General features: G+C 37.3%; 3 protein-coding genes across 3 annotated transcripts; 1 reads left to right on the top strand and 2 right to left on the bottom strand.

The window, feature by feature from the left end:
* Positions 1–410: 410 nt before the first annotated feature.
* On the bottom strand, positions 411–5,323 carry LOC112577193 (ER membrane protein complex subunit 8-like). Its single transcript, XM_025260196.1, has 5 exons — positions 5,084–5,323; positions 4,074–4,150; positions 2,349–2,418; positions 1,627–1,718; positions 411–1,036 (listed from the first exon to the last, which is right to left on the bottom strand). The coding sequence occupies exons 1-5, from the start codon at positions 5,285–5,287 to the stop codon at positions 880–882; spliced, it is 600 nt and encodes a 199-aa protein (XP_025115981.1). The 5' UTR covers positions 5,288–5,323; the 3' UTR covers positions 411–879.
* A 95-nt stretch (positions 5,324–5,418) lies between these two features.
* LOC112577195 lies at positions 5,419–8,136 on the top strand. Its single transcript, XM_025260198.1, has 3 exons — positions 5,419–5,742; positions 6,361–6,507; positions 6,871–8,136. The coding sequence occupies exons 1-3, from the start codon at positions 5,551–5,553 to the stop codon at positions 7,087–7,089; spliced, it is 558 nt and encodes a 185-aa protein (XP_025115983.1). The 5' UTR covers positions 5,419–5,550; the 3' UTR covers positions 7,090–8,136.
* A 526-nt stretch (positions 8,137–8,662) lies between these two features.
* On the bottom strand, positions 8,663–18,382 carry LOC112577189 (lysosome membrane protein 2-like). Its single transcript, XM_025260191.1, is given in 15 exon segments — positions 8,663–9,731; positions 10,245–10,409; positions 10,957–11,008; positions 11,461–11,534; positions 12,061–12,191; positions 12,400–12,581; positions 12,733–12,802; positions 13,306–13,355; positions 14,875–14,944; positions 14,947–14,965; positions 15,252–15,452; positions 15,917–16,061; positions 16,695–16,852; positions 17,145–17,265; positions 17,747–18,382. Coding segments are annotated over 14 exon segments (1,785 nt in total). The 5' UTR covers position 17,265; positions 17,747–18,382; the 3' UTR covers positions 8,663–9,383.
* Positions 18,383–18,478: the final 96 nt, after the last annotated feature.

Here is an 18,478-nt window from a genome sequence, read left to right as displayed (position 1 = left end):
TTATTTGTGATTTTTAAGCTGCTGTAGATGCTCAAGGCTTATTTCACTAAAAAACAGTTATGTGTGTTGAGGTGAAGTTGATGATAATAATATACTGCAATGTACAATGCAGTGCTTTAGGGCTGCTGCAGTGTAGAGGTATAAAGCTCTAAAACAAGTGAAGATTGTGGAGGATATCCTGCTTAGTAGCTACAGCTTTTCTGAGTGCTTGTGTGGTGCAAGTGAAAGCAGATGATGCCAAATATTCTACTGCTCTCTATTATGAAATCTTAACCCAGAATAGCAACTAGGACCTAGCTGCAGTATTCAACACGTGTCTTTTATATTAGTGCATGGTCCAATCTCATCTGCTTGTTGTTTGCACATGAAGATAGTCTTAAAAAGTTTACATACTGTCACTGACAACCATATTCATTTTAAAAAATGGTTAGCATTTAATACACATGACCACAATGAATTCAACCACTGATTCTCTAAGCTTCATGCCTTGCATTTAACAAACAAAATGTATGACAACTTACAGTGCTTGTGACACCAATACACTTACCAGGCAACTGCTTTTGTGCACACATCCTCCAAAACATTTACTTACCACATGCATTTGATTATTGGAAATGGATGAGAAAGGGATGGGGTTAACCCCTGGTGTCTGATTAACAAATAAAAAGAAACTATGCCCATAAGGAACCATGGGGAGAAAAGGTGAAGAGAAACAGTTCTCACCCAAGAATGAGTACTTGTGATAAATTATTACAATAATTATGATAAACCCTTTCCTTCATGCAAGTTAACACTGACGATCTCTGACCAGAGCACCACCAAATGCACACACTCTCATTGTGAACAGATTGGTGATGCAGGTGCTGTGCTTCTACCTGGCTATGTACATCTAGATATCAAGTCCGACAACTCTGGATTGCGCCAATCATTTTTGACATTGTCCAGATGATTGTCAAAGTCTAGCAGCTTTCTATGTGCTCCAGACTTCAGAAGTTCCGTTGCAGTGCGTATGGTCTCCTCCTCGACTGTTCGCTTACTGAAAATGACAACAAAAATTTGATAGGAAATGCATAAGCTTTCCATAAAATGTGGTTAAATTCTACAATACAGAGAAAACGTGTAAAAACTGTCTTTACAAGGTAAAGCAAAGCAATAAAAAGAGCAAGTGAAGTGTAGTTTCCTTAGATTTCACTGTCACTAGCATTATTTCGATGATTCTCAAAGAGAAACCACTAGTAATTGCATCATATTGAACTCCTATTTTCTCAACCCAACAACTGCTACCCAGGAGTCATAGTTAAGAAGCAAGGACAAGTCATTGTCCCTGGGCAACAGAGAATTCAAGCACAAGTGTCTTGGTTCTGAAGTTATGAAGCGGTGTCCAGACCCTGCAAATGTTATTCTATCCCTGGATCCATAATTATAAAGCAGAGGCAAAGATGCCCTGGGGTAAAGAAACAAAAGTATTTTCCATGGTGTCTGGATTCCACTTTATTACTTTGGAAACTAAACGCTTTTCCTTGTGTTCCTTATTTTACCCTGGGGAAATAACGTACTCTTGCTTCATAACTAGGGCCCCAGGGGTTAGGGCGAGGGTTAGTCGTTTTCCTTAGCCTAATCATGTACCTTTTGTCATGTTCCTTCCAGCTCGTGTCCTTGAGAGAGTAGATTCTGTAGACTTCTGATACTGGGTCAGGGTTAACTTGTCTGTTGTCAATCTGCACACAGTGCTCCAGCTAAGTTTTTCTCTCTATCTCTTTTTGGAGAGATAATAGATGCTGATAATGGGTACTAATAATACCATCAATATCACCATTAAATGTGAATCCAGTAGCATTCCATAAGTGGATGCCTAGGATTTGACCATTGTAAGATGAACAATCATATAACTTAGTTGAACAATTCAAGGCATTGTTTTTCTGCATGCAAGGTGGTGGTGGGGGGGGGGTTGGTGTTTTACGCCGTGCCAGCAACTAATGGCTATATTACGGCAAGCAGCCAGCCCTGTAAACAGATGCCACGTGCAGAGAAAGAACAGCGTGCCCGAGACGAGAAATGAACTCTGGGCAGCCAACCTTCACTGTATTGGTGACAGGCGCTAACCGTTGTGCCACCGGACCGCTTCCTGCAATGCAAAGCATTATTACTTTTATTATTATTTTTATAATTAACAAAGAATTTTAAAACCCAGACTAAGCAGGATTCTCCACCATGTGTTAAGATAAAAATCTTCAAGCCCAACATTGAACTCTCCCATTACTTAATCATAACTCCATCTGCTGCCCATTTCATGAATAAAGATGATAAACATTTTGTAAGAACACTTTACCTTGCAGGCTTAGACTTACCATAAAAATACAAGCATTTGAAAAATATTCTTGAATCTTTTTCCCAACAGTCTTTGCAACATGGTTTAATCTGAAACAGCATGAAGACCAGCTGATAGTTAAAATCTACTCATCACAAAGTCTCAAAAGGAAAAAGCAAATAAAATGACAATTTATAAATAAACTTTGTCTTTGTTGTAGACTACTTATGAAGTGTCCCTCTAATGTGCTAAAAGTGATAATACTTTTGATATTTGAGTTGAAGATTTGTTATATTTTCCCATCTATGTTAGAGCTACACTTTTATTATGTTCTTTGAAAGATATTTGAATATTGTGTGTCCCTTAGTCCTTTAATTTTAGTTCTGGATCCACTGACACCTTCAATTTTTATGTTTATGTAACAGTTTTCATCCTAACAACTTTATGTGAGTTGACTGTTATTCAGCATCCATCATGAATAATGTCAGAAACATTTTTTAAATATTTTGTGAAAGGGATATGATGAATGTGAAATAAGTTACTATATCTGTGACTAGTTGCTCTACTATGGTTCATATCTGTGCTGAGAGCCCAAAGAACAAAGACCAGAAATATGTTAAATGAAATGATTACAAAATACAAAACTAAGTTCTCATAAAATGTTTATAACGTATTCAAGATTTTTTAATAAGGAATATTATAACACCTTGTCACTAAACTAATGACTTTCCGTTTAATATTAATTTAAAGGCCAATGTCGAAGTGGGCATATTTTTGAAATTGTTTCGCCCGTGTGAGGGAAGGTAGGAGTATAAGGTGGTGTACCAGCGGTCAGTTTTCCCTAGTTGCTTCCCTGGCCCCGAGGCAGGGTGGAGATCACAGGCAATAAAGTGAGCAATAAAACGTCTTTCTCAGCCGAATACTTGGTGTTTGTGGTTAGAAAGCTGAAGTGAAATGGTTTGGAACTGAACATACTGTCAGGGTTAGGGCCGACAATTGAATGTATTCTCCATAAAATAAAGAAAAAAAGGAGAAAAAGATGAACAGCGGAAATGACACAAACACAAAGACAACTGAATTTTAAACAAAGTATACATAACAACTGGAAAATAAAATAATAATACTACAGTATGGACACTAGCCTTCATGCACGTCGCTCTCAAAACTTGGGTGGAATGCATAGACCGTACATATCAGCACCGACTACAAGCCAAATATTGATATCCCCGCTAATGAGGAAAGAAAGATAAGAGATAGAGAGAAAGACAAAAGAGCAATAAAAATAAAGTTTGAAAATTCAGTTGTTTTTATGTTCGTGTCATTTGCACTGTTAATTCTTCTCTCCTTTGTATATTCTAGTTTTGTTTGTTTGTGGAGAATACACTCAGTCCTAACCCTGACAGCTTGTTCAGTTGGAAACTGTTTCACTTCAGCTTTCTAAACACCAACAGCAAGTATTCAACCCAGAAAGACATTGTATTGCTAGATTAGACCTGTGACAGTATGTTCCGTTAGAAGCCGTTTCGCCTCATCGCTCAGACCCTACAGCAAGTACTGATCGAGTGAGGAAGGCGTTTTATTTTTGCCAGGCGAGTCTGCGGTGCCTCGGATCTCTACCCCGCCTTTTGTCCGGGTAGTAATTTGAAACGACTGGACACAAATAGTCAGCACTGCGTGTACTCCTACCTTCCCTCGCACGGGCGATACCATTGTCTTCCGTCCGGATGGTAAACATCGGCCTTTAAGCAAATTATTTCATACTTACTGATTGTCATCAATGTTTTCATTTGCCTGATAATAGCCTGCTATGATATATCCCTTGCTTTTGCAGTAACTGTCGATCTGTAACATAATAATAATCACTATATGAAGAAAAGGAACATAGACTGGAAAACAAGATACCAACACAACAATGATGAAAAATTTATTTGTGCCATGCTGTGTGATATCTGAATGAATATAACATGTTTGCACCAAAAATAAATATAAACATTCACTTCAATATATATCAGGCAAATACTGATTTAGTCTGTAAAATCTACTCCAATAAAAGACACACTGTTAAAATACTTTTTGCAAGAAAATGAAAAATTTCTACCTAATGTGTCTTTGAGAATACGATCTGTCAATAGTTTATGTAATACAGTTTAAGAATTTGTGCTGTTAACACTTCACAGCAGCCTCTATGTCCTCTCTCATTTGTATGCATAAATGCAACCACATGTGAATACTTGCATGCACAAAGATCACATATGTAGGCAGTGCAGGAAGCACAGTACGGCAGAAAAAATGTACAACTAAAAAACTTATGGGAGAGCTATTCAAGTAATTTTGATGGAGCTCAACACCAAACAGAGAGCAGTGGTCTCATCATTCTCACACTTGCACAACTCTGTGCACTGTAAAAAAAAAAAAATTCAAAATGCTTTCCTGATCGATATCACTAGAAGCTTTATTAGCCAATGAAAAGAAATGCTGTTCTGCCAGCCAAAATTACATCTGACTGATCAGATGTACCGAACAGGTTTGCTTGAACAATTATCATCACTTTGCCATTTGCTGCCCTCCATCCTCCCGAGTCAGTGTACGTGTACGCAAAAACACCTATGTTTTTGCAATACTCCTGCCATATAATAAGCTTCGACCTAAAACCCCTAAAATGACACTGTCAATATTAAAAGGGGGTAAGAACTGAAACGATAACAGGAATTTATTAAACTTTAAGAATTTAAAGTGTAATGCCACATGGCTAAATAAGTTATAAATAATACTAACCTGTAATAGTGCTATTTCCAACATAGGGGCGAGACCAAGTGAAAGATGAAACAACGGAATACAGTCAACGAAACGAACAACTTTCTGATCTTTGCATTTTCCCTCCTCTGCTAGTAAAACGCCATTGACAGCGCAATGAGGATACTTGGCTGAATGCAGCAATAATTTGCAGTAAGCTTGCACACCTACAGCAACGTCTGCCATCTTTTTTAAGTTAGCTCCGTACTTAATGCAATAATATTACACAGGATGTATAAGATCAAAACAAATGGGAGTATAAAAGGTAAAATTAATAATATCAATCATTTTATTAGTTAAACAAATAATATTCAGCAAAGTCTCAACTTATTTTGTGCGAATTGTAAGATGGCGTCTGTCATCGTCTGCTTTTGTAACAAACTCAACACTTTCACTTTCTTTCGACAAAAGTAATCTGGTAGTATCACCCTGTAGACGTCCTTGTTAGTATGCAGCCAAGTTCACGAGGTTTTTACATGGCAGTGTTGGCTGGCGTTTTTGCCGCCCTTGCCTCTGTTTTCGCAAAAGTGGCAGCTAGTCATGATGGAGCGCAAAATGTTGTGCTAACATTAAGTAACCTTACGAAAATGGTCAGCACGAATGCACATTTCGTTTTCGCAACAGAAGACATGGTTGTTTTAGTAAGTTTTGCATTCACGTTTAATAGTTTATTACTTATTTTAATAATTTTTAAATGTGAATTTAAGCCATAACCAAAGGAAACATGTTTCCTAATCCTAATCGGAAGATTTAATTAACTCCTATAGAAATCTTAATACATGTATTAAGAGAACACGAACTTTGTAAATCCATGAATGACCTAGTCTAGTTGGGCCGATAAAATTAATAATAAGTTGCAAATCCAAACATTTTCATTTGTCATTTCCTTTATCGTTCTACTTCTTTACGAAATCTGCAGGGTATATGAAAGCTAGCATATCCGTATCATCATTTTTCTCAGACTTATGAAGTGGGTCTTCTGTCCAAGCCTAATTGTTTATTATGAAACCCCGCATGCCATTTGTTATATATTTTCATACATGAAGACCCTTGTCAGCAGTAGTAAACCAGCTGGGTCAAATACATGCAGCTACCATCATCATGCACATGGATTCTTACAAATGGTTGTGATAGAAAAAAAATCTACAAATAAATTAAAAGCCAAGCTAGGAAATATCTGTATGCATCAATTCATGTCAGATTTCTTCTCAATTTGGCACCATCCCCAGTTTTCTAACTTTTTTTTTCTTCTTTTTTAGGTAATAATACTTGTCCGTCTTTTTGGAGTGGTTGGAATCTTTGGCAGCAATGCAGTGCAGTGGATTTTCTTCTCAAAGTCTTTACAGTTGTGTTCATCATCTGTGGTTGCTACGGTCACTAGTACTGCTGCAAACTTTGTGCTGACTGTGAGTTCTCTGTATGACTATAGTTTTATAAAGTCAGAAAATGCAATTGTTTGTGCTGACTATGAGTTCTTTATATGTCTATAGTCTGAGAAAGTCTGGTAATCCAACTGTTTGTGGTTATGACTGTGAGTTCTCTGTATGTCCATAGTCTGATAAACTCTGGTAATGCAGTTATTTGTGGTTATGAACAATAAACGGAATGATGTGAATGTGTGGGTCGATGTGGATGTACATTTGCATGATGACTGCATCTTGTCTATGTATGTATGCTGAACGTGCATTTTTGTATGTGTGTGGGGGGTTGTGGTAGACGCTAGTACACATCTGTATGTGTATACACATTTTGTTTGGATGCGTGTGCAGGCATATATCAGTTGGATGCTATTCAAGGAACATCTCCCCTTGCTGTGGTGGTGTGGGTCCAGTCTTATTATAATGGGTTGCTTCTGGTTCACCATGGCAGCCAAGGCAAGCTCAGCATTAGCTCATCTGCAGATGGCAAAAAAACAATTTAGTGAGACACTTCTGTTTATATTGATCAATTTGAAGCATGTTTTTTTTTTTTTTACTTTGAGAGATTAGCTGTTTGCTGCAGAGCACACTCACCTGCACCCGTTGTTGTTTGACGGACATTCAGAACAAGTACCCAAGTCAGTATTAAAAATGTACACATCTGATAATGCTTTCATATCTCATATGAATATGAGTGTATGCTTTACACATGGGTGTATGAAAGGTGATACTCCTTGTACTTCTTCACTTGTTCATAAAGTTGAACAAGTTATCCGCATGTTCAAAAACTGCACAGCTCATGATTGCACACTATGCCAATGTTGAACCATTTTAGTTGATCTTTCTTCAGTATCTTTAGTGACTGGATTGATACCCTCTATCTTATGGTTTAGGGTGGTGTGTGCACTGGGTGCATTTGCACAAGACAATGACAAACGAGACATTGCACCATAGATGAAGGAGGTATGTTTTACTCCTGATGGCATATTTAGCCTCTGAGAAAAGGATCAAGTCATGTGCAATGAAGAAAGAAAGGAGTATTTTGAAATATCAGACAAGTTCATAGAACTGCTATACTTTACGGACTAATCCAATGTACTTCATGGTGTCTTATGTATGTGGGTGTGCTGATGTATTATGAAGTGAACAAATTGATTATGTGTGAAAATGGGGGCTGGTCAGTTTGTGTCTTGTTCTTTATTGCCTTGTGCAAGCCAGCGCATACAAAAAACCGATACAGAATCTCAAATCAGTCACTTAAGGTATTTATACAAGACTCCTTTTCAAACAGATACTGAAATTACAGACTTCAGAGATTAATATAGCCTTTCAGTAGAGATGCTTACAAGATAAAATACACTCTGTACTATTTTGTCCATACTTAAGATTTAAGAAAATGATTTTTTTTGCCCCTAAATACTGAAATTTACTATTAGGCAGTTAGGGCGGACAATGTTCACCTTTCCTTTCTCTTGCTCGAATAATGATTGAGACATTGGTGTACATTTGTAAAAGTTGGGCCCTCTGATGCACAATGGATACTTAATCTACAACACTTTTCTGGATTTTCAGCTTGTTTCATTTTGCCTTAATCATCCATTAAAAGGAAAAGGTATATTATAAATTGTTATTATTTTTTACATCTCATTCTTGTTGTGTCAAAGTTTATGTTATTAACTGTCTTTGGATATTTTATCTGTGGCGACAAATGTGACACCACAGAATGAGTCTTAAGCTGGAAAGTTGAGATTTAGCAAATTCTACATTTTTAAAATGCACAGGTTTTGACCTTTCTTTTGATACTAAAGTTGTTCTCGCAGTTCTAAAATGGACTGAATTATGAAGGTTTTAAATTTGCAAGTCTGATGGCACAAAGTTGACCCTTATCCCCTTTCTGGGCCGCTACTACTGCTCTGTGTGATTTTAGACTCATTTCATGGCAATCTGAGTCAAAAATGGTCTTTAATAGTGTTCTTTCTGATATCATTTGATGACAAAAAACAAAATGTACCCAGCAAAGAACAAGTTTAACTCTTAACTCAATAGTTCAAAACATTTCAACAGCACATGTACACTTTCTCCTGACATTTTCAGTAATCTCATTTCCATACTCAACTGGGACAACAAAATAGTAATATGCAACTGTGTATTTGATATATCCTTTAATATTTTATGCAGTATAAACTATATAGATAACAACATCTTCACACTGACAGTGATGTTCCTGTCAGATAGTCACTGTCAAGGTCTCATAGGCAAATTATTTGGGCCCACCCCTCTCTTCCTTCCCTGAATGCTGAGATGTCCATTCACTGCATGGTGGACATCCTCTTGCCACTCAATGGCTCTAAAGTTGAGGGCTCGAGGAGTATGGCATTTACCCTCCTCACTCTTCACTTGACTATAGTGAATTCTACGCTTATGATATACAACACATGTGGCTTTTGCATCCCTGGTTCTATAATTATAAACATTATCAATGAATTATACCTTATCACAGCACTACCTTTCATAAACCACATTCCAAAAAAACCCACATTTCATCTTCATAGTGCAGGTTAAAATTAAAAAAGGCACTCATTTTGTTTATGATGATTTAAATGTAATGTTACACACTGTGATGCAGTATAACAATTTTTAGTAATGCTGCCCATATAAAAGAGCATAAATTTTATGAAAGCTGGAAGTCATTTTTGTCTTCGTTGTGTTTAAATGCAAAAATATACAAATATTCATAGTACATTCATATTTTGTAGCGAAATGAACTGATGATATGAAAAACTAAAGAATGGTTAAAAAAAAAACACCTCACAATATCAAGTAAGGCAATATCTGAAAATTTCTGGGCTTTGTCAAACTCGCTGCTATTTTACAATAGCACATATCAAGTGAAAACAAAGCTTTCTTGGGGGCTTACCTAGCAATAATGTTAAAAAAAACAACTTAAATGACAGAATTAGCATCTGTTCATTCATCAACTGCAGGCTGCTGACAGTCGCCTGTGACTTGATGTGGTGCTCCAGGTCGTCTGCACTCTGCTGGCCATCTGTGAGGACAGGCATTGATTCTTGGTGATCATATAGTATTACCGGTGTGTATGATGCATGCTGCTGTCCATCTGTCAACAGAGGTGTCCGTTCTTGGTCACTGTACTCTTCTGTTTGACATGTCGTAGCTGTGCCACTCAGTCCTGCTAAAGAGGTTGAAGAGGTCTGGAATGGTAAAACAAATATAATAATTGATCTGCTAGAGGTCGACTTGCATCAATCTCAAGTTTTTGTTTTAGAGGATTTTGTTTCTTCTAACATTTTTCTGCTGGTGTTTAGGAAGTACAAGCTCTGTCTAAAGGCATGGGAGCAGTTGACTGTCAGTTGCTTGCATCTGTCAAAGATGATTCAGTGTGTACGTGAGCATTTCATGCTGTCCACTGTACTCTTGAGTTTTACAGATTGTTCACTGTGCACATGGGCATTACAGACTGTTCACTGTACTCTTGAGCACTATAGACTGGTTTTAAGCCTACAGAATGTTTGCTGTGGATGTGTGCATTACAAACTTTTTTGTGTATTAGCACTACATAATTTTCACTATGTTCTTAATGCTCTATGCTTTAATGCACAATAATACTCACATTCATAATTCACATGCAAACACACATTTACAACTCGCACATTCACAACTCGCTCACACACACAACTCGCTCTCACAACTCTTCCCCTACGTACTAGTGCCTGGTGATGTGCACAGTTCTTCAAAATAATGACAATAACGATCAAGAGTATCCCAGCACCAACAGCCATGAAGACTTTCTCTAGCACAGAGCAGATTTCCATAGGTGTGAACAGTTTGGACTGCAGGAGTGATGCTCTTTCGTCATCCACCACTGCACTCTGTTATGACCAGGCAATGGTAGCAAGCAGAAAAATCATGCTGTTATGCAGACAATATGTTATTAAATCAATATCATATAATACAAAAGTAATGGGCAGTTATACAAAAGTAGCCATTTAGAATGTCTTGGAAGACTATATGCAAGATAACAGTTGTGTCTTGATGTGGCTGGCTTTGGTTGACTAAGAATGAAAGTGAGCATACATATTTTAGATCTTTAATATGGTCAGACGTGAACTGAGGCAAAGACATGTACCAATAGGAACAAGGTTATGACAAAATAAAGACTTTTGGATACATATCCGAGTCTACACAATGTGAAAGAATTTGCAGACATATTTATGACTGCACAATAGGTGTATGAGAAGTTACAAAGATGTGTAGGGTTCCTTCAATCAAAAGACTCCATGCACATTGTAGTGCTGTGACCCTAATAAAATTTAAGATGGAAATGTGCTACTATAGCACAACATTCAGTTAAGTAGACCTAACTAGTAACATCTACTGAACACAAAAATAAGGCCATTAGGAAAATAAAACGCTTACCTCATTCAACCAAAATACTGGCAAATACACCGATGGCACATTATATGTTTCACTGTATGACACAAAATCAAGACTGTTTATATATGATTCTAATAACTATCAAGTTTTAAAGAAACATTAAGATTTAAAAGAAGTAAAGAAAACTGATCAGTCCACTAAATTAAAACACAAAATGATGCTAAGACAACAGAACATAACAGTGAAAGCTATGTGAATGTTGACATCTAAGCCACTAACTAAAGTGCATGAATCTGCCTAACAATTACACAATTCATACTACTTCCACGATAGAGAAGCTATTGAAATTTGTATTTTAGGGCAGCTTCATTCACTGACAAAGGTATAAAAATACATGGTATGTTGTAGTAATAAACATAAAATTATGATGTGTTAATAAAGATATGAAATGATGTGATAAAGATATCAAATATCTTTATTGTAGTAATAATGATATGATGATGTAGTATTTAAGATGCAATATGTATGATGCTGACTGGTGTATACCTAATGCCAGGCACTTTGGTGATGTACATGTTGATTTGTAGTCTCTTGAAGGCTTGCAGAACTTGCCCTGTCCACTAGCAGGAAGGCAGACAAGATGGGACAGTTGTTTAGTTCAAAGACACGAATGTCACAGGCTCATAATTCCTTGTGGTTTGCTATGTAATACATGTCAATTTGATTATTGAAGGAGGTTTTCATTTCCTTTATTATAATACAATGGCTTCCCATGCTGTAATTTGAATATTTCATGATAGTCTTTTGAACGTACCATGGTATTTGTAGTGAGAAATATTGAAAACCTTGATGTTTTAACCTTAAGGAAACATCGGCCAAAAGAAATATGGTAAAGATCAATTGAGAGAGAACTAAAGGACCAGAAACCGTCCTGGAACAACATAGCTAGACTTGCTGCGATACAAAAAATGGAGGTGTCTAGTGGATGTCTTATATACAATCTAGGTACAAAGAGGACACGATAAAATTTATGTACAATAGGAATTCAGGTCCTGTGCCAAAGGGGCATGACTTTGGTGAGTTAACAGACTCAGTGTCTGATCAGTCTAGACTCTCAAGCTCAGTGTGTGATTTGCCTAGACTCACAGGCTCAACATCCACAGCTGTCTGGTGTTCCTCTGCATTGGGACTGAGACCATCGACAGTGTCCAGCAGGGATGGGTCCGCCATGAAGAAGTGAGGAAAGGAGACCACAGCAGGAATATGAAATGAGTTCACTGCAAATCATACCAAGGCATTTTCATGTCATGACATGCTGCAAGTCTTTATACAAACCCCATGTTAAAACATGTCTCTGAGATTTGTTGGAACAGGCACACTGAGTTTTCCTCTCACTCTCATTACTTTAAAGTGCACAAAAAAGTGTTCACAATGAGTGGGTTTAGCACATATGCACACACACAAAACACCTACACAAAGCCTCACCAATTTGACAGTTGCTGATGTTTAGAAGGCCCGATGGAAGACAGTTTGTTTCTGGAGTACAAAATCCAATATTGTCAGGGTTAATGGTTACGTTAGCCAGCTGCTCTGGGGTGCCAACAAAACGATGAAGTGAAATGCCCTGAGGAGACTTCACATCGTCTTTATAAAATCCATAAACAGACCTGGAGCAGTGGAAAGCTGGTTAATGTATATGCTGGGCAGTTATAATCATGCATCTCTGCTTGTGTGTGTGTGTGTGTGTGCACCTGAACAAACATGGTATATATGTGCAACACAACATGAACAATGAGCAAAAATTTATCAAGTTCTTACCTACAAATATCAGAAGAAAACAAATACAGTATCTCTGAATTTTGTTCAAATGGAGGAGAGATGGTGCCATCTGGAATTAACAAACATATTACCATTAGAAAAATGGTGCATGTTGGAGAGTTCACAACAAGCCCTCTAGTAACAAACACGATGTGAGTGTGGCCACAAGGTAGCAACTAACCCTTTTCATCAGTGACGGGCTGAAGTTGGCAAACTTGAGCTCTACAGAAATGTGGGATCATAATGTCTGGTAAAAATTTGCAATCACCATATTTTAATTTTAGGGTCTCTATGTCAACAATACTTACTAATAACTATTAGCTTATCAAAAAGTAGCAGCTGAACAACTCTAAAACAGCATCTCTCATATTGCTCAGAATCATTAAAAAAATAGCAAAATAATAAATAGTAAATATTAACCACTATGTAAGCCTGTAAACATTGTCAATTTCATGTTCCTTACTGTGCCAAACAAATATATAGTTGGAAAAATAAATAGTATCATCAGAGCAAATAATGCTTTAACAAGATTCTGTGCCTGGCAATACTTGATACCTGATACATTTTCCTCACCTGTACCATTTACCATATTTGCCCATGGGGTTGACCAGTATGAAAGGTACCTAAACACAAGTTTTATGCATGCAGACACACATACACAAACAGGCACACATGCATGCACACACGAACAAGCACATGTATTGATGCACATGAACAAGTCATAAATACAGATAAACTCCTACTGAAGCCTGGTATGATACATGTTTATATGTATGTTGGTATGAATGCATGAACCTATATGTGTAAACACTTTACACGTAAATGAAAAGAAAACAGATTGACCTTGAACTCATCAAGCAGCAATGGTTTAAAAAAATGATTGTACAGTGGTTATCTCACACCATCCATCCTCTGTAAATGGTTGGTGAGAGGCAAGGCTTGCAAAGCTAGGAGGAGTTGTATTATTTTATGCCAGTGTAGCAGTAAATACATGCACTACATTCATTCAGGATACAATAAACTCTCATTATAGCTTGTAATGAATGCTCTTGGAAAACATGGATGGCCTTAGGGTACAGAGGACAAGCAGATGCATGCTCCACAACTTTGCATATCTTGGGGGAAGTTGATGGTGCAGTGGAAAAGCACCTGTCATCACTGGATATCATGGGTTCATATCTTGGCTCCAACATACATCTCTCAGCATATGACACTTGTTTACAGGGCTGACCATCAGCAGTCTTCTGTTCATGTGTGTGTCCTTGTGTGTGTTATGTGCATAAGTATTCATTGAATTGCATTTGATGTCTACCCTAAAAAGCTGTGTGCTCGTGGGCATATATACGTGTAAAATGGTTTTCCAGGCTAGTGCTGTGGAAAGGTTCTGTATTTTTTTTCTTTCTTTTGTGTTCCACATATCAAGCCTGTCAAAGTTATACACAATTTTTCTGTAGTTATCAAAAGGACTGTTTTTTCCCATATTTTCTTTGGTGCCCCAGAGCTTTTCTTCCAGTGTGTCTCCCTGAGGTCACAGCTCTGTGTCTATCTGTGTTAAGGCCAGAGCTGGAGGACATGCTAACAGGTCTGTGGACTCACGTGCACCTTTTGGTGTACAACAGCCCCATGTGTTCCTTGATAAAGTCAATGGCCAGGTCTGAGGTTTCCCAAAAGGGACCTAAGGACCATCATGTCAAGTGAATTCCTGCACACTGCGGTTTGTTGAAAAACAAGGAGGTGGAAAACTCAGCAAGTCTGAAATGCCACTAATAGATCATCATCTTCAAAACTGTACATCAGACACTGCCAAGTGAATGCACACATTTCTTGTTTGTGGATATTATTGTGGATATCCATATTGTGGATATCTTGTTTGTTTGTGGATATCATACACTGAAAAGTGCAAGAAAGGTCCACAAACCCCTGAGCATGTCCTGCAGCATAGATGCTGAAAGAACTGTGGCCTCAGGAAGCCACACAGGATGAGAAGCTCTGGACATCAAGGAGAGCCTAGAAACAACAGCCCTCGTCATCACCAGAGAAAAGATCAAGTGTGACAGGTCCTAGGAACATCAAACAAAGAAAGAGCTTGAGCCTTGGTACATATCAACAATTACAGTTGCGACTTGATAAATATTAACAAACCTTGAGCCTTGATACATATCAATTAGTCCAAGAGCACTGATGTCTTTTTCTCCTGTGAAGACTGTATACACCCATCATCTGTTGCATTTTTCTGGAAATATCCAGAAAGACATAAACTGTAAATGAGACTACATGATCATTCACCATATTAAATAGGTGTAAACCTGGTTTAACAGTAAAAAGGAACAGTTCTTTATCTGAATGATATACTGATATACAGTGATAGCAAAAAAGTACATTAATAAAACATCTGTGTACATAACCAGAGATACCGTTCAATAATATAGTAGCAAACTCGCTCTGTGTGTGCACCCAGAGAAGACGTACATTAATAACGTAGCCAGCTTGCTCTGTGTATGCAATCAGAGAAGACGTACATTAATAAAGTAGCCAGCTTGCTCTGTATAGAACCACTTGGGAAGCAGTTTGTGGAGGTCGTGCAGACATGGGTCAGTGTAACCCCACAGTAGTTCATTCACAGAACGTGTCATGAAGATGTCTTCACCATAGACCTTGAGAAGTCCAGACACAATGGTGTGCAAAGAACTGGGGGCATACTGCAGGGATTCCACCACAGACTGAGAAGAAAAACACTAAGCTGAATGTACATCTTCACAAAAGTCACATCTGTTCATTCCTAGAACAAGATTTATCAAACAATTTACAGTGTACAAAGTCAGCTGGACATTTTCCATTTCTCCTACACCTATTAACTTATTTTCATTTAAAACCCTGCAGCTACCATATATTGCACATAGTGTAGAAGAACTCCTCCTCTTTCTGCTGCCTCAGTTGTATTTATGGTGAGTGAGAACTCACCTTGTCAAAATGTTATGGAATTGCCAGTCTCATTTACGTTGAATCATTTCATACTTCAGTTAACAACAGTAATGACAAACAAGACACTAGCAACAAAACTCAAGCTTTTACATAAATGTTATAGCCAGTATTATGGTCTGCTATGGCATACTTTATGAGAAACATATCCATCTGAGACCAGTCAGCTGAATGTTTCATAATTATCCAATTTTGAAAGGCCTACCAGTAACACAGGATTGGCTGTTGTGAAGAAATCTGTGTTCTCATCACCACAAGACATGTCTCTCACAAAATAGAATGTCCTGTTTTGCTTGTAAGTCACTGTTCCATTGTCATTCCACTCAATGTCAAACTTAATGCGCTTCTCCCTAAAAGCAAAACACAGCAATCATATGCTAGAACCAGCATTGAAAGATCTCACTGTTGTGTGAAGTTACAAATATCACTGATTATTAATGTTTCACATTTCTGATTATTGGCATTACACATAGACGGGGAAGGGGAAGACTACAGATATTTTCTACGTTTACTCCTCCTACCCACACACATTCCAAGCTATCAGTTGTGAATAAATAATAAGTGGGTTTTTTAAAATCTAAGCTACTATATACATTATTAACTTTGCATAATTCTACATTTAGAAAACAAATTTCAATTGCCCCTAACCAGAGATCAGATATTCTGTTAACCTGGTTTCTACGGTTGGTTGATGGTGCAGTGGCTATGTGCCTGTCACCTTAACACCAATAATCAAGCATGATGGGGTCTTACTTACATCAGGACCAATATACTTCTCTCTGTGTGTGACACCTGTTTACAGAGTTGACTTCTGGTGTTGACTTCTCCACCTTGTTTACATGTTGGCTGGTGTGTGCATCATTGTGTTATGTTAGTTGCATTTGATTGTGCTCTATATGAAGCACTTTGAGTCTGGTTTTGAGGATTAATTGCTGTATAAATTTTTCACTGTAGCTTTAACTGTACTGTCAACAAATATCTACCTGTATGTATAAGGCCCCTTCTGCAGCACAGCAGGAACACCTCCATCCTTTACCTCTTCTGGGTTGGTTAAATTAAACATGTAGAACTGCATATAAATGGGTATTGGCGGGTCTTGCCATATGTCATACAACATGCTGTCATTGGCTATAACAACTGCCTGCAACAAAATAAGCCAAGCCATACAACATGCTGTCAGAGATTATAACACCTTACAGCAAACAAAATAGGTCATATCATACAAAATGCTGTCATAGGGTGTTTCAGGTGCCAGCACACAGATCATGTTGGATAGTATCATGCTATCACTTGCTTCAACAAATGTTGGTAAAAGAAATCAGCCACATCACACAAGCAGCTGTCAATGGTTGTAACAATTGCATGCCAGTTAACACACTGAAAGGCATTCCATAGATGAAATGTTGTTACATTTTCTAGTGAAAGTTACTCACTGTTTCAATTTTGTCCCTGATGATAATATTGATGATTGGAATCATGATCCCTCCCCCAATAAGAAAAACACTGCCTACAGCAAAGAGCAGGGAAAGCTTTGCTGTGGTACAGCCACCCATCCTGCATATTTTGAAATGAAAATCCTAGTTATTTCCACACAAAAGAAAAAACGTCAAATTCACAGATCTAATGATATCTCCACATTCATAAATCTAGTAACGTAGTCCTGTCCAAGACTCATCAACCTCCAAAAAGCTTAATGGATTACTTCAAGTCGTGTGAGATCATTTCTTGTAAAGCTAATATTTCTGTTTCTTTATGCAGCATCAAGTCAAGATACATTTCTAGGTCTCAACTTTTTAAATTATGATAAATTAAAAATTAAGATATCCATCTAAAAAATATCCATTTGTGATTTGACTTTTAAATGATATCTTCTTCAGTACATGCATGTTACAGTGCGTAGGCATAATTCTCTTGCATTAAAGCATCAGATATACTTTATCACATAAATCTAACCATCGATAACATAAATCACAGTAATGCACAAACATTTTAATTTTTTTAAGCTGTAGTTCAACAGCTCTTTGGAAATACTTGCCCAAAACAGTAGTTTTCTTCAAGATATTGTCATTCAAAAAATTGATTACAACTATGATCTCCAAACCTTCCTAACTAGGAATGAACACAGCTATGAACAGTGCAAAACTTTCGTATATAGACAGAGTTGTCTATCGCTGGAACTACATATTTCGTAGTGTAATCTAACAATGACAAACATCCTGATATAGGCCGCTCACTGATAATCGATGTGTAGTATCTACCCCGATAACACTGATAAATATTGGATAACTATATATATATATACTTTGCATGTCTATAAATTCCTCTAGAAAAAAACAGTGCCTACAAAATTGAAGCAACAGAAATAAATAATTCTTTATCTTTTCTAAAAGCTTATTTGTGTTCTAATCAAAAGGATTGCTGAAATATTTTTTTCCTAGTCTTCAGGCATGGAACTCCACATTCAAAGCTTCTATGTTTGACAAGACGTATACATCTTTGATTAAAGATACATATGTTATTCTTTAATACTTTATGCTGAATTTATTCATGTTTACTGAATGCATATATTCCAATTAAATCTTGGTCAGACAGGCTCTTTCCTGGATGACCCATCGCCTCCCACAACAACACTATTCCTTACGGTGCAGGTGCACTTCTAACTTGTTCACAGAGTAGTCTTTCTTGTTGGGAAATAGTATGATAGCCGCAGTTGCCCATTGCTGTATTTTTGTTATTGTCGTACAACTTATTTCTTTTCCAGAGATTA

The sequence above is a fragment of the Pomacea canaliculata genome, linkage group LG12 (assembly GCF_003073045.1).
Source record: "Pomacea canaliculata isolate SZHN2017 linkage group LG12, ASM307304v1, whole genome shotgun sequence".
Classification (NCBI taxonomy): Eukaryota; Metazoa; Mollusca; class Gastropoda; order Architaenioglossa; family Ampullariidae; genus Pomacea; species Pomacea canaliculata.
The sequence above is the reverse complement of the archived record's forward strand: the minus strand, read 5'-3'. Positions and strand labels throughout refer to the sequence as shown.